Source organism: Anser anser (assembly GCF_964211835.1).
Source record: "Anser anser genome assembly, chromosome: 2".
Lineage (NCBI taxonomy): Eukaryota > Metazoa > Chordata > Aves > Anseriformes > Anatidae > Anser > Anser anser.
The window spans coordinates 23912527-23925974 of record NC_139721.1 but is presented as its reverse complement, the minus strand read 5'-3'; the positions used below and the strand labels follow the sequence as shown (position 1 = coordinate 23925974).

The window sequence follows — 13448 nt, the reverse complement described above, 5'->3', positions numbered from 1 at the left end:
ACCGTGATTTTTAACCCCCGTCCTATTATTTCTCCCCCCCCCCCCCCCCTTACACCTGACGCTGCCTTCCAGGCTGACAGGGGAGGGCGGCAAGGGGCAGCGCGGCCGGATCCGGCGCTGCGAACACGCGGCAGCGGGCAGGCTTCCCTCGGAGAGAATATAAAAAAAAAATTAAATAAATAAAATTAAATAATAAAATTAAACCGGAGGGAGGCTTTCCAGGACCCGGCTTTCATACGGGGCCAGCCCCCGCTCGCTCGGCCCGCGGCGCTGCTCATGTTTTCCACTTGGGGGGGAGGAGGGCGAGGGAGGGGAGGCCGGGGCGGGGGTGGAGGTTTGGGAAGGAGGGAGGGAAGGAGGGTGAAGGGGGGGGGGCGGGGGGAGGAAAGTTGCTTGAATTTGCGAGAGCCGGTGGCGGCGCCGCCTCCTTCCACTGGCTGGGGGAGCTGCCAATCTGTGTTGTAATCCTGCAGGAATTTCTGCGGGGTTTAACTGGGAGCCGCGCCGCCGCCGCCGAGCACTCGGGGCGGAGGGCGGGCGGGGAAGAGGGAGGGAGGGAGGGAGGGAGGACGGAGGGAGGCAGCCGGAGGAGCAGCGGCAGCGGCAGCACCCTCAGCAGCACCTTCAGCACCCTCAGCAGCAGCCTCAGCCCCGGCTTTGGGCAGCTTTGTGCCGCCGGGCGGAGCGGAGGGGGCCGGAGGGCGGCAGCGGCTTTTCGGGCCCCGCGCCCCCCCCCTCCCACACCAGCCCGGGCGCTGCCGAGCGGCCGCGGCCCCGCTTTTCTCCTTTGTGCCCGGCCCCGCGGGAATAATGCGGGGCGTGTGGCTAGCGCTAGCCCTCAGCTTCGTGGCCTGCGCCTCCGGGCAGCCGGTGAGTGAGCGGCGGGGCGGGGGGGGACCCGGCGGGATGCGACGGGACGGGACGGGACGGGGGTGGCCGCTGCCCAGCCCCGGCTGTGCCGCATGGGGCAGGGGTCTCGCCTTGGGGGGCGCCTGGTGCCGGCTGCCCCCCCCCCCCCCGAAACCTTCCCGTCCCCAGCAGGAGAAGCGGGGAGCACCCTGCCGCCTTCCAGCCAGCCTCACCCCCAAGTTTGCCGTCCACCTCCCCTCCCCTGCCCCGACAGGCTGCTCAAAAAGGACACCAAAAATTGAAATTCTTACAAAATCACAAATTTCTTCAGCCGTCACCGAATAAAGGACCCCCGCCAAACCCCCTGTCCCAGAGCCTGCGGCTGCCCCTTCCCGCGGATGCTGAGGAGGATTCAAGCATCCACAAGTGGCTCCGCTGACCGGGGAGCTCTGCTTAATGCAATTAATTCCCTTCTCGGGATTCCCACTTCCCAAAAAGCCGCTCTCCATATAAGCGATCCCACCCGTCAGCTGCACGGAGCTGGAGAAGGCTTGGGAAGGGGTTTCAGTCTTCTCCATCGCTGCTTTGAGGCTGTCTGGAGGGAAGGGGGCACGCGAATGACACGGTTGCAGCGTTGGGGCAGATATTGGGAAATGATAACGTGGGGGTTTCAGAATGAAATGAAAATACCACAACGATTTAATCCAATTAAAAGGAGCTGCTCCGCTGAACTAAATAATGTCACCGGCACCGATTCACTTCTGAAGTTGTCTGGCTGTTGGATAAATTAGCCCGGTCTCAGCCTTCGTGAAACCTGGCTCGTTATTAGTGATTTCTTAGGACACAATTGCAAAGCCCTTTTCCTAAGGACTAATTAAAAATGAGTTGTGTACAGCACCGACTCCTGCTTCCGCTAAGCGTAACTGCGCTACCCCTTGCTAATGAGGTACAATATACTTTAATTTTATAGAAACGCCGTTCTTACGAAGTTCTCTGATGGCGTAGTAACTATTAAACTGCCGCAGCAATTAGTAAAGTATTACGTTTTATGTTCTTTTTGCCTCAGGATGAACAGGCTCCCGCAGCAGGAGGCGGGCTGTCGGGGCGTACCGGTGCGGGGCGAGGGGGAGCCTGGCCGTGGTGCAGCGCCCTCGCTGCTGCCAGAAAGTTGTGGAGAGATTGGAAAAGTAAAGGGAAGCTAGGTTTGGTTTGGTTTGGTTTTGTTCCCCCCCACACACTTGTTTTTTTTCTTTCGCTGTGTCTGGCAGTGGCTACGTGGTCCCTTAAGGCTGGATTTTGTAGAGCAGTCTCTGGGAAAACACAGATGCCAAATGTGTTGTCTGTGCAGAATGCTGTCCTGGTTGGAACAGGAGTTTTATACAGATGCTTAAAAAAACCTGCTAGCTCCTGGAGGACTGTCAAGTGGTTTTAGCTCCAAATTTCTTTTCCTTTGTTTGATTCTGTTGTTATTGTTGTTATTTTGGCAGGGCGATAAGCTAAAAATTTCTCCTTCCTGATGAAGTAAATGATGCAAGAGATTTTCTTTTTTAGCAGGGGAGGGGAGGACAGCAGGAGATTCTCTTTTCTGAAGCCACGAATTCCCTGTGTTTGCTTCATATAACCAACAAACCCTGCTGTTTACTGGGGTGGACCACACTGATGTCAGAGTTGTGTTAGAAACGTACCGGAGATGCATCCTGCTGCTGAAGTGGGAGCAGCGTGCCCGTGTGCCCTGGCGCGGGCTCTCGCGCTGCAGATGTGCTCCAGTGTGTGAGGCAGACATTTGGGGACGGAGCGAGCCCGTCCTGTCTGTGCCAGGCCGTGCCCCGTGGCAAGCATCGCCCACGGCAAAGCTGGTGGCTGGCAGCTGGGGCTTGCGGGATGGTTTGCTGGGCAAGGGGGATGTCAGGTTAGAGCGGAGTCTGGTAATGCCAGCAGGCGTGGAGGTGCTGTGGGGATTCACCCAGGCTTGGCTTGAATGGAAAAGGAAAAAAAAAGTGCTTTTTAGGTACCTTAAAGTTTTCCTGGTTTGCTTTTAGGAGAGGGAGGGAGAATGATGTAAAGCTGCTGGATAGAGAAGGCAAACTCTGTGAGAGGTCCGGTGTGTCTCTTAAGATCTTCGGTTCAGCCCTGATGATAGCAGGAGTCAGCGCTCGCTGATTTTAATAGCAACAGAGAGCAGCGCCAAGTATCTCGCTGTCCTTGTCAGTTCCCATTCTGCAGAAGCTGATAAACCTTTCCGCTTCTTCCTGCTCCACATCAGTGGGACTAATGGTTTTCCAGAGCCTGCCTGGTGCTCTAATCCCCTCGGCGAGCTGAAGCTTTGCTGGCTGGCAGGCTGTTGTACGTACCGCACCGTACGGGTGCTGCTCTCGCAACCAGGAGGAGAACCGCGGCTCTCCTCTTCCTTCGTGGTGTTTCTGGAGTCGGGGGGCTTTGCTTCACGCCAGCTCCCCCAGCAATGCACATGCGGGGTTGGTTTGCATGCGTTCAGTGAAACAGAGCACTGCGGCATCGACATCAGCTGTGTGGTCTTTCTGTTCCTCCTGCAAGCGTCTGAGCGCAGCTTTGTTGACATAAATGCAGTTATTGAAGGAGGATACCGGGGTAATATTTGGTATGTTTTTCAGAAATGTTTATGTTTCAGAAGCATGGTGCTATAATTTGCCTGCGTTTGTTTCTAATGGTTGCTCTGCTTTTGAAATTCGGAGAATTGATACTGTGTCAGGGAGGAGGCATGTTTGTTTTGCTTAGTTTTTGAAACATGCAGCTAGACTTTGGAGATGGCAGTTAGAGAGCTGCCGAGGAGATAGGTGGTGTTTCAGATTTACGTGAGTGCCTTTCCTAAGCGCGTTAAATCTGCATCGCCAACCGAGTTCCGAGGGAAGATAGGAAACTTCTTAGTCCCGATTCATTTCCACCCTTCCCCAGCTCACGTGGGCTGCTTCTCACCGCAGAATTAGCGAAGACCTGCCCATTGCTCCGTGGTGTGGCAGCAGCCGGAGCCAGCCAGCGCCGTCCGACCGGCTGCTCCCCTCGCCCGGGCTGAGCACCGTGCCGTCACCCGCGGGAAATTTGGGAGAGCTCCGGCTTTCGCCTCCAGCCGCGGGTTTTGCCCTTCTGGTGCTGCAGCGAAGTCGCTGCTGGAAGCCTCCCCCTATCTGGATGTTCTCAGGAGCCACTTTCTGGGACTAGGTTTCCCTCCCAGGTTAGCTTATCTTTTAGAAATTAAAGAATAGATGATTCCTGACCCGAGATCAAACACGGAGGCAGTTTCTCTTTTTAATATCTTAGCCCCGAGGTCTGCATTGGAACCGACTTAATATTCAGGCCTACAGTGCAGAGATGTTTTCTCTGCATTTTTTTCTAGATCCCTATCGGGGAAGAAGATGAGAGCCTCGTCTTCAAGGGCGAGTCAGGACAAATGCCTCCGAGTTTGAAGTCGGGTGCTGGGGCTGTGGTTCTTGGGCAGGTGAAGCCTCTGTGGTAGGTGTGCAGCAATTGCTGCAGCTAATGGGATAGAGATGGCGGACTCTGGCGAGCGAGCCACGAGCCTTGGGTTTATTTGAAGTTTTGATGGATCTAAGTTTCTGTGGTTGTAATCTTAAGCGCAATCTCAGGATGACCAGGTGAAGGCCTGATTTCTTGGCTGCTGGAGGTTGAGGCCTGATTGCTTGGCTACTGGAGGTCAAGGCCTGATTTCTTGGCCAGCAGAGGTGCAAGTTATGAAAAGCCCCGCTTCAAACACACAGCCATGATCTACTGACTCTAGAGAGGATGGCAGAGAGCTATCTGCTGTCCTCGCGGGGGTACATGGCCACGTTCGGGCAGGGAGTCCTGGGCTTGGGGAAGAGCTCAATCCTACAAGCAGCAGCCAAGCTCCTAGAGGAGCAGCCAGTTGCTTGTAGAGCTCTCTGTTTGCCCTGCTCTTCATGGCCGATTGTCTTCATAAAACGTCAAGCAGAAGCATATGGGTGGCATTTATTAATTGCATTATCTCCCCGAATTGACTTTTGCCATTGACAGTTTAAACATTTTCCTTATGGCCAAGAGTTACAGGCTTTAGTGAGGCTCAGAGACTGAACAAAGGACTCTTGTCTACTTACGGAAAAGTACTCCTTTGTCATCTGAATAGATTTGACCGAGCAGGATTTTTAACAGAAATGTTGTGTTTGAGAATGGAAAGCTTATTCTAGGCCCCATGTAAGACCCTGCTTGAATGTAAGTCATAAAGATGCCCTCTGTGTCGCTGCATTTGAGAGAGAATGCACAAGTAATGAGCAAGCAATTTGGTCCGCATTCAAGTTGCTTTACTTTCCGCCTTGCAGCAAGCATGAGAAAATTACTTTAGGCTCTTCTGTGAACAGATTCTTGTTTGGTTATCTTCAGTTCATGCTTACAAGATGATAATAAACTGCTATCTGTAATCTGTTCAGGACTAGTAATTTATTCATAGGTTACATGGCACTATTCGCTGATTTGGGAACAAGATTTCTTTTCCTCACGTTGAAATATAATTTGCAGTCTCTCGAGTAAAGACTGCATTAGTGTTTGACCCTGTAATAATGACAGTTCTCCGTATGTATGTTGTTTTCTTGATTAGCTCAGCCCTGAGGGATGCTTTCAAAAGCATACTAGATATTTAGGCAGAAATACAAAATACATGTAATCCTCCAGCGTATTGGAAAACTGATTGCAGAAGGAGAAAAAAGTGTTTAACAACCATTCGCAACAAGTACTTTTGCGTGGAACAAATGATTTTTGTCGATGCCTCAAGGAGGGGGTTCATCTAAAGTGAAATAATGACTAATAGGGTGTTGAGGAATCTGCAGGACTTGGCCTTGTCTCTAGACAGGCTATTAGCGTGTCACACAAGCCGTGCTCAGCTAAAGCCTGAGCTGGACGCTCCATCTGAAATCACTATTTTTAGTTTATATATAAACAACTTCCTCAGAAATCTCTCTTCTAAGCTAAATTGTTTTGTTCCAAAGGTGAATTGATTTTGGGAAAGTTCAAATAAAAACCTGCTTGGCTGTGTTTGAGTTGTGAGTGTGAAGATGAATACCTATTTTGTACTCTTATTAAAGGTAAGGAGACAAAGGGACTTACAGAAGGTCAAACAGCCTGTGGAATATGCAGGAACCGAATCAAAATGTTCAGAAAGTACCACTGTGATTAACAACCAGCATGTATTGTCTGGATTTAAATATTATGTTGTCAGACGTGTTGCTCCTGCTTGATTAACCATAATATAGCATAATTTTCTCTAGAGGTGCTTCCACATTGATGGAGGTCACTTGTCACCTTTCAAAGCAGCGTGAAGTGGTCCCGTCCCTATTTTCTGAACAGTATTTCACAAGTGTGAATGTAAGTGGTCTCACGGAGCTGTGGGAAACACAGCTGAAGCGGTACGGCACGGGAGGTGAAGTACTTCTCAGGGAGTGGTTGGGTGCGTGACCGCTGTGGCCTCCAGACTAAGAATGTTTTGAGAGAAAAATCGTAATCTGCTTGCTGCCACCATGAACTGACAACCTAACTAGGTCTTTCATCTTTCCTATCTTCCCCGGGATCCTCTCTGGTGTGTTTGTTGCCTGCCATTAGACAGCTCCGCAGAAGTAAGCTTTCCTCTTTCCCTGGGCTGAGCTGCATTCATCCCAGCTGTGCCCTGGTGGGTTTTGGTGACCCTGAGGTACCTGTGGGAACACCTGGCTGGACACAACAGCTGGAGGACACAGCTGTGACCAGCCAAACCCCATGCACTCGGTCTCTTTTGGCTTTAAGAGCTGAGTCTTGTTTGCTTTTCATATGGGGTCTCCAGGGGAAGGCTGATACTGGTTTGGTGTACCTTACAGGAGAGGACAGCTGTCCAGAAGACAGATTCTTCCTTTGCTGGGTTAATTATCCTTGCTCACTCTGAATGTGGAGATCCCAGAATCAGTGTGTCACTTAAACTGATTACCGGGTGAAAGCCTGCACAAAGGCTTTCCTTTCAAATCACTTTCAAGTATTGTGCAGTTCCTCATTCACATATACAGTCACGGACGTGTGACATTGATGCTGTTCTTATTATTTAAAATGAAAACCTGCAAGGGAAGCAAAGCGGAAGGGTGAAGCTAGTTCAAAGTAATGGAAATGCACCATCACTGGGACATGCAAAAATCAAGCTTCCATTGAATTTAAATTTGTGACGTTGTATAAATAAAAATAGGTATGGCTTAGCGCTATAAATAGCAATAATTCCTGCAGCAAGGATGTGCATAAAGTAATATTGCTGAGAAATGGGATTCTGAGTTGTCTGGGTTGCAGAGCATCCCATCCTTATCCTGGCTGTGGGGCTGTGTCTCCTTCCAGCCAGGAGCTCACGGGTGCTCGGTACTTGCACGAGCCACTGGTGGCAGTGCAAGCTTGGCTAACGTGAGAGTTTGTACAGCAAGGAGACGGAGTGTCCATGAACAGAGTGTGTGAAATTGGTTATGTTAGCAACTGGCTTGTGTAAGTCTCATTGTGAGAAGGTGAGAACTTCTCAAGCACTGCTGGGGCAGCAGACAGTGTTAGAAGATTAATACCTTAGTATTATTAGTGACTTAAGCATCTGTAGCATGTGGAACTCACTCTCTTTCTACATGGCAGAACAATAAAGATGACTAATAGTGGGGACAGAAATGAAAAGTTACCAAGGTGCCATATATACCTCCTAAATTCTTGTCTTGTGGTATGAAATGAAGCTTCTTGGAGGGTGTTTGAAATTAAGCGTGCGTAGAGGCTGTGCTGCACGGAGCATTTAGCACTGAGTTCTCTGTAGGTGTTGCAATTCTATCTTGGAAGTTCTTTGAAACTTTGGGTGTGTGTATTTTATGTAGATCTTTATTCTACATAGGTCTCAATTCTACATATATCTTTACTTTGTGTACTTTAGTGTGTGTGTGTGTCTTCTTTTATGAAAGGCTGTATGCCTTTCAAGTGTCAGGAAAAGAAATACCCCGCAGAACACAAGAACTGACAGTTAAATAAACAGAACAAGGCCATGCTCAAAGTTTTCTTGGTAGTTCTGGCCTGGAATCAGGCTGGGAAGAACAGCTTCTCTGACCTTATTTGCCAGGAAAAAAGCCTTAAACACAAGGTGGTCTTTACGTATATTTTTCCTCTTGTTTCTTTACTTGTAATTTAATGTGACAGTTTTGCAACAGTTTTCCTCCCTAAATAGGATTTGATCCTCCATGGCACTAACAGGTGCTTTTGATTTTATTCTCCAGCAAAGCCTTCCCTCTGTCCTTAAAGCCTCGGTAAGGGGACAGGAATGTGTTTGTCACTGTGGAACATGAGTGAGTTGGAAAAAAATCTTTCTAAATAGGAGAAAAAAAAAAGTAGAAATAATGGCAAGGGAGTAAATGCATAAATCCGCACCTGACCTGTCCTGGCTGGGAGATGGCACCAGCACTGTTGTGGCACCAGTGGTCTCCCAGCTCAGCCGAAATCACATATCCATGTCTCAGCTTGAATTGACTGAATTTGTCAGGCTTTCTTCATCTTTTCCTCCCTTTTGACCACAACGCTTTGCTGGATATGTCTGTCTGCTGCGTGAAAACATGGCTGCTTCCAGAAGTTTCCGGAGAGTTTGGCCGTGAGCGGGAGGTGGCCGAGGAAGGCCTGTGGCTAACCAGGAGGTTGTTTCTGCTCTTCTGTCACCAGCTGGGGTCCTTCTGATGGAGCATCTGGTGGGATGTGAAGGGGAGGGATATTAATAAGATAAATTGATATCATTTAACAGCTTTATCTCCAGCCTGTTGAATAACGTTTGGAAACCCCGCTGCGGCTTGATGGCCTGAATACGCAGGCCTGCAGGGTGAGGAAGGTGGGTCCCATGGGCACCGCTCAAAAACTGACATGTTTCCTCGGGGTGCCCGGGTGCAGTAGTCACTGGACGTCATAGAATCGTTAGGGTTGGAAAAGACCTTCAAGACCATCTGGTCCGACCATCCCCCTACCACCAATGTCACCCACTAAACCATGTCGCTAAGCGCCAGGCCCAACCTTTCCTTGAGCACCCCCAAAGGAGGCAGGATGTTAGGGTCAACAGTGACTGAATGTGTCTCCGCTCGTGCTGTGTATCAGCAATGCTTTTCTTGCTGGTGGTGTTTAGTCCAAGCTGCCATGGTTAGTCAAAGAGCCAGGGCCGTGCTTGGGCACTACAAGGGGAGATCTCGATACCTTTGGTGGGACTCCAGGCTCTGTCCCAAGTAGTGTTTCTTCTGGGGTGGGGAGACACAGGCATGTCCTTGACACTGTGCTGAGCCTCAGTGGATGGGGAGGAATTCAGAGCTGCTGAAAACACCAGAGCATCGGGTACTCTTAATAGTATTGCTGTGCTGGAAATGTCATTTCTTGTCTGTTTTGTTACTGTAGGGCATTAGAAAGGGGAAATGACCTTTCTTTCTTTTTGTTCCTGTTCTTACTGCGACTCAAAACCTTGAAAAGCATATTCTACCCTTGGCTGGCTTGGGGTTTTGTCATTTCACTAATGCTACTTTCCTGACCGTATCTCTCCCACTTAACTGACAGTTAGTGACCTGGTATCTTGATGTAGGTCTCTTTAGGTGGATACCTGCAACTGGCCTTCTGCCTGGTGGCATAAGTTGTCATAACACCAAAAGCCAGATAAACTTCACAGTGATGAAGGTTTTCTGAGACTTTTTTGAGAATTGTGTATCTTGTCTATGGGTTAAAGAAGTCTTTGAGCTTGTGAATATTTAGTAATACTACTGTGGTTGTGAGTCTATCACTTTAAATTTTGCTTTTCTCATCTTCTCAATGTGCACTGGAAGAATTAGGCAGCTTTGATAGGAATAGGTTTATGATAGGATAAAAACTTTGTCTGGGGAAGAAATGTTTGTTTGTTTGTTTTTTCTATAATACAGTTACGAGTCTTTGTGATACTTCTTCACCATGTACTTCTTGCTGTTTCACATAAAATCTGAGGACCTTACTACTGATTTAAACATGTAAAGGAAGACTGTTTTCCCGGGAAGACTGAGAAAAATTCTTCTAATAAATACTGCCAGTCTCAACCAAAGTATGTGGGTTCCCTCTTCATGAAGATTGTGGCTATATTGTGGTTGGAGCTGGCACAATTCCTGTGTAGTAGAGTAGCTCACATGGCATTTATGCATTTGTTTGTGATCAGAGATGAAGGCATCCTAACAGAGGATTAGCAAGATTTCTTTTTATTTTTTTTCTCTGGCTTTCTGTAGGTGCACAGAAAAAGCTAATCTCTCCCTCTCTTGTTGTTTAATGCAGCTCATATAATTGGAAAACCTCCTTAGAAGAGTCTGGGGCAGACAGCTGTGCCAGCTGTGCAATTAGTAGTGTCACCTAATGGGAGTGGAGCGGAGTGGAAAGCAAAACAAGGAGCAATAGGATGTTTCTGTGCATCTTTACAATGTTCCCTACAGCCAAGCTTGCTACAGTGAACTCAGCTGTGAATTTGAAGAGCAGAAAAAAAGATTTTCTTACCACCAGTGTTGTTATAATGTTAGGCTCCACAAAGGGTGTATTTGACCCTAAAGTTACTGCTCTCTCCATATAACACTGTTTTTACTTCTTGAACCATGCAGTCTTTGGGTTTGGGCATCGTTGTAGATAACTTGCAGATTAGTTTATTAATGAAAGTTTACCTGACTGGTAGTGAGCGTGCTGTGTGCTCTGTTGCCTGTTCCTTAGAGGGTGAACAGTAAAGCTGAGTTGTATGATTACCTGATTTATATTTCCAGGGCCAGTTCTTTGGTCTTTGCCTTCCCAGCTTGACTACTGGAGAATGCTGTGTTTGGGAGGAGCCCTGAAGCCATTAAAGGCAGGAGTTGGTGCTGAGCTTGGCATGTGGATCTCCAGCTTGGTGCTTCCGTAGTTCATTACTGTGATGCTAATCACCTAGCCATGCATGCATATTCAGGGAGTGTTTAGTTAAGGGTGCGTGTGGGGAAATCCTAAAACTGTGCGGAGTTACGTGGTCGTCATATTTGAAATGTGTGACCAATGGTTACAAAGGATGTTTTTTGTAAATGCTGTTGATCTGGTGGCATATGTCAGGGACTGGAAAATGTAGGCTATTTATAATTATCCACAGGTGGAGAGAGAGGCAGCACTGCACAGTACTAGTAATAATTATCAGCAGTGTAGAAAGTTCATCTCTTAAGCCATTGGTTCTAACACACTAAAAAGTATTTGATCTGGAATCTGGCACAGCCTTCAAATGGAGCCGTTCAAAGGAGTCCTGACCTAATTTTGCTAAGGAAGTGTGCAAGCCTTCCTCGTTCTGCTAATTTCTTGCAGAAGGTTTCAATGATAGTCTTCCTACCCTACATGTGCATATATTTTACTGCAGAGCATTTTGAATAAAAGCAGCCATTACCAGCCAGGTGGTAAATATAGCATGCAGCTTAGCAGAAATGACCTTCAATTAAGCAGAGGCGGTCCCTTCTCCTGCGTCGTGCAGTTGTCAATTACTTTTTTTTTTAAGACTATTTTTGCTGTGTCTTTTTGTGAATAATTGCAAAGCCTGAAGCACAGTGCTGGCTCTGTGTGTAAGAGCAGACTTCGTGCTTATGCTGAACTCCTCTTTCAGTGAACACCTCAAAAATTTGGAGTGTCTAACAAATAGAAGTTTGCTTTCTTTTCCAGGGAAATACATCATTAATTATGAAACATTGTCCACTGAGCTATGTAAATTTTTCTGTTAAAGGATATAGCACGAGTTCTTTGACTTTCCTTGGGATAAATCAAAGCAGAAGTGACGACACTATGTCTTAATGGGCTTTCATCTTCAAAAGAAAATGGGGGGGGGAGGGAAATCTCCTATTTTTCAACAGTGGTACAACACCACATACTGCAATAGAGCTCAGGTTTTCCTTGTTATTGGCTGTGTAGGTGTAGGCTGTTTTTATCATAAGATAAAAACAAACAAAGCAACCTGAACCGAGGGCTTTTAAATTCTGTCTCACCTGTCACTCACACGTTTTCTCATGCCATTATCACTGCAGTGTTGTGGTAAGACTACTGGTTTCCTACCAGAAACGCAGCCTTTTGTTCAGTATGGTTATTTGACTCGTGGTAATGGTATGTCTGAGCAACGCTGCTCGGAACACAGTAACTGTAGTGCGCTTAATTGTAATTTGTGTCTTAAGTTCCTTATTTGCTCTTTTCCTCTACAATCTCTTGTGCTTCCAGCCTCATTAGACTGATTTATTTATTTTATTTTTTTCCTCCCTGCTGCTTTCACGCTGTCAAGCAAGCCAGGTAACTGCTAGTATTGGCACTGCTCTCTGGTCTCATGTTGCAAGCACAGGATCCAAGAGCAGAAAACGAGGTAAATGAAAAGTTGGGTCTGCTCTGGTCGTTCGCCCACCGCCGGGAATCCGTCTGCTGGCTCGGCTGAGGGTGGCTGCTGGTGATAAAGGGGGAGCAAGGAGGGGACAGGGGATGACAGAGGCCCCTGTGGGGAGCGATTCGGAGCGGCTGGTGCATCCCGGCCAGACCATAATGCAAGGAAAAGCTGGAGGTGGCTGGTGTGGGGCGGAGGAGTCACTGTGCTGCTCCACCTCTGGCCAGCCAGCTGTGTCTGGCAGCACGCGAGTCAAGCACTTAAGCAGACATGGATGATTTGAGCACCGTATCCCTCATCCCCTCTGCTTTTTGGAAAGCGAGCGTGTGGAGCCAAACGTTGTGCATGGCGGTCCTCGCTGCCTTTGGGTTCTCTTGGAAGCTGGGTTGTGCTCCAGCGGGCACGGGGCAGGACGGGGCGGCAGGCGCAGCGAGCCCGTGCTCTTCTGGGACCTCAGCATCCCTGCGTGCAAGCGCCTTGGCTTTTGAAGCCATCAGTAACCGCTCGCCCAAACAGCGGGGAGCCCGCAGGAGCTGGGATTAGTTTGAGAAGTGTCTGGTTACGAGGGGACTCTAATCAAGGTGACAGCTGCTTTCCCCATGCTGCATTGAAACAAAATCTCCCAAACCCTGAGACAAAGCCTTACCAAAGACGTTAACCTCAGCGCTCTTACTCTTTCCACAAGTTGCTGGATCACTTAGCGCCGTTCACTAATGAAATACTGGAGGGGTAATCTCTTTCCGTGGATGCCAGAGGGGAAAACCGAGCATCGCTATCCCTGGGCCGCGTACACGTGCTCTTTTTACGCTTGCCCTGAAGTATTTATGCCAGAGTTTCCTAATCATGGGGTTCTTCTCCCAGCATCACAAAACATAAATCCTGCTCTGCTTGGCATGCCAACCTATTATTTTAAATAAGTATCTAGGCCTGCCCTTAAGTAACCATTTCTTTCTTCGGCTACTTAAGCTGCCACACTTTATCAGCAATCCAGGGGCGAAGAATGGGAGGTGCTACCTGAAATAGCATCGGTGTGCTGCTGCTGGGGAGAAGCGTGTTCAAGGAACGGGCTGTAAGAGCCCTCCCTAGGCTCTATTTATACCTCCCATCTAATAATACCTACTTTTTTTTTTTTAAAGTCTCCTGTGGGTAAGATACCCACAGGAAAAAACAAAAATACCTTCCCGGGTTTTGGGGTCAGTTTGTTTCCAGTTATGAAGGGCAATCT

The 13448-nt window shown here is 48.3% G+C and overlaps 1 protein-coding gene across 1 annotated transcript in view; it reads left to right on the top strand.

Moving 5' to 3' along the window:
• The first annotated feature begins 516 nt into the window (after positions 1-516).
• The window catches only part of SDC2 (syndecan 2), a 58368-nt gene continuing 45436 nt past the window's right edge, over positions 517-13448 (top strand). Inside the window, exon 1 of the mRNA XM_083823352.1 lies at positions 517-870. Coding sequence (XP_083679478.1) covers positions 811-870 — 60 coding nt within the window. The 5' untranslated portion in view covers positions 517-810. The remainder of the gene's footprint in view (positions 871-13448) is intronic.